Raw genomic sequence first — 1,992 nt, 5'->3', positions numbered from 1 at the left:
CTCTCTCTCTCTCTCTCTCTCTCTCTCTCTCTCTCTCTCTCTCTATCGCCACGTCGTTTCGCTTTCCCCGTTGAAAGCGAGTCGCTCTATGCAGTCGCCGGCAATCGCGTTACTAGAAGACTGATCGAATGGGAATAGTCGCAGAATCGGAGGATAGTAAGAAAGACAGATGCGAATGGAATAGGATGGGATTGGCCGGAACAAGGGATGCTCCAAACCGGATCGTGATGAGGGAAGAAGAACAAATAGGTATACTCACCCTGGTTGCTTTTCCTGGATCGCTTTTTGCGCAACTCCTTGCGATCCTGCACCAATCCTAATTCCAGAAGCTTTTCCTTGATCTTCGGCTTTGGTCGCTTTATTCTAAGATCGGTGAAAATCAAATCCACGGGATCTGTTAGACACAGTAGTTTCGATTTTTATAGCGTCGTCAGAAAGTTGAACGAGTGATAGGGAGGTTTCGTAAGAGAACCGTGGGCGAGGGAAAGTCGAGACGACTGTCGGAGACTCGGAAATTTTGAAGGGATTTAAAGTTAAATCAATTAGAGCTTACGAAGGGACACGGGAGGACTTTATTTTACGTCGAAATGTATTTATAAGTCAATTGGATGTCCCTCTTTACGTACTTATACTTAATTTAACTTCTCGAAAGATTATAAGGTATTTTACGTATAAACGCGATTCTGATATTAAGAGTAAATTCGTGTTCGTAAAATTTGTAATGAAACAAATTCAATTTAAAAAAGAATTATCTCTCTTTTACGACATGACATTTTGTGAATATTTTTGTCTGCCCGTTGGGAGTGGTTGGCAGTGCTAAGGTTAATAACCGCGGAGTAAGATCACGGCAGAATATAAAACACTTTACAGAAATTTTTTAAGAGAAGGCAAAGAAAAAATGCCCTTGACATTTTGTGGACATCTGAGAATTACGTTTGGCGTGGAAGCGACTTCGGAGATTAAAAGTTATGGAGAGCGGTGGATTCGTATGAAAATGAAACAAGTTTTACAAGACTTCTCTGAAAATGTCTCTGTCAGGAAGGATATTATTCTTCGTTCGTCCCAACGGATTCGAAATTATTACTACAAGCAGCCAAGCGTGTCCGATGTTCGGAGCTTAATTAAATCCTAGGAATCGTTCCAGTGTTAACGAATTCTCGCACGAATTTCGCATTCGCGAAATATTTCAACAGTTTCGGAACGTGAATAACCGGTTAGAATTAACGCTGAAATTTACGGCAAATTTCTATCGCGGAAATTTATATCGGGAATTGGGTTAAGGCCATTTTTGGCGCGTATGATTCGCAGATAAATTATAAATTACGATAAATGGCAATTACTACAATATGCTGTTAAGTTTTCCAGAAATTTATATTACTATCGTCGAGTTATAAACTTCATTCTTTGTTTCATTTACTGATGATTAATAATTGCAATTAACTTCAATAATAAAAATTAACGAAAATATGAATAAATGAAGGAAACTTCTGAAGTCAATTTGTCCAATATTGTCCAATAAAATTTATACTTTTAAAAAATAGAAAAGAAATTAAGAAATATCATCAGAAATTAGCCTGAAAAAAATAAATTTAAAAAATTACCATCATCGTCTTTGAACTGTGTCCAAAGTTCTGTAAGCTGGGCGATTTCTTCTTCAGACCACTCTTTAGGTAATCTCTTTTGCACCTCAGCTCGCACGCCCTAATTAATTATGAGATTTAAGAAAATGGGTTAGATTACGTACGTCGTTCGTAATGGAAAAAGATTAAAATATTTTAAATCCACTGAAAATTTCCGTAACATTAAACAATCATTCTTAAATTTTTTAAAATTGAGAAAATTACCAAAATAAGTAAATTTTGTACTTAATATTGATATTCGGCGATATTGTAATTAACCGGATACTCGGCTTTAATTACAGCAAAGACTCGATAAATATCTTTACAAATATATATATGTATATATATATATATATATATATATATATAATAA

The 1,992-nt window shown here is 35.6% G+C and overlaps 1 protein-coding gene across 1 annotated transcript in view; it reads right to left on the bottom strand.

The window, feature by feature from the left end:
- LOC105625884 (protein timeless homolog) overlaps nt 1–1,992 on the bottom strand; it is a 110,613-nt gene that overhangs the window by 4,380 nt on the left and 104,241 nt on the right. Inside the window, exons 20-21 of the mRNA XM_012207193.1 lie at nt 1,602–1,701; nt 260–394 (exon numbers count right to left, since the gene is read on the bottom strand). Of these exons, the coding sequence (XP_012062583.1) occupies nt 260–394; nt 1,602–1,701 (235 nt within the window). The remainder of the gene's footprint in view (nt 1–259; nt 395–1,601; nt 1,702–1,992) is intronic.

Source organism: Atta cephalotes, assembly GCF_000143395.1.
Source record: "Atta cephalotes unplaced genomic scaffold scaffold00004, whole genome shotgun sequence".
Classification (NCBI taxonomy): Eukaryota; Metazoa; Arthropoda; class Insecta; order Hymenoptera; family Formicidae; genus Atta; species Atta cephalotes.
Note: the sequence above shows the minus strand (reverse complement) of the source record. Positions and strands in the feature narration are given on the sequence as shown.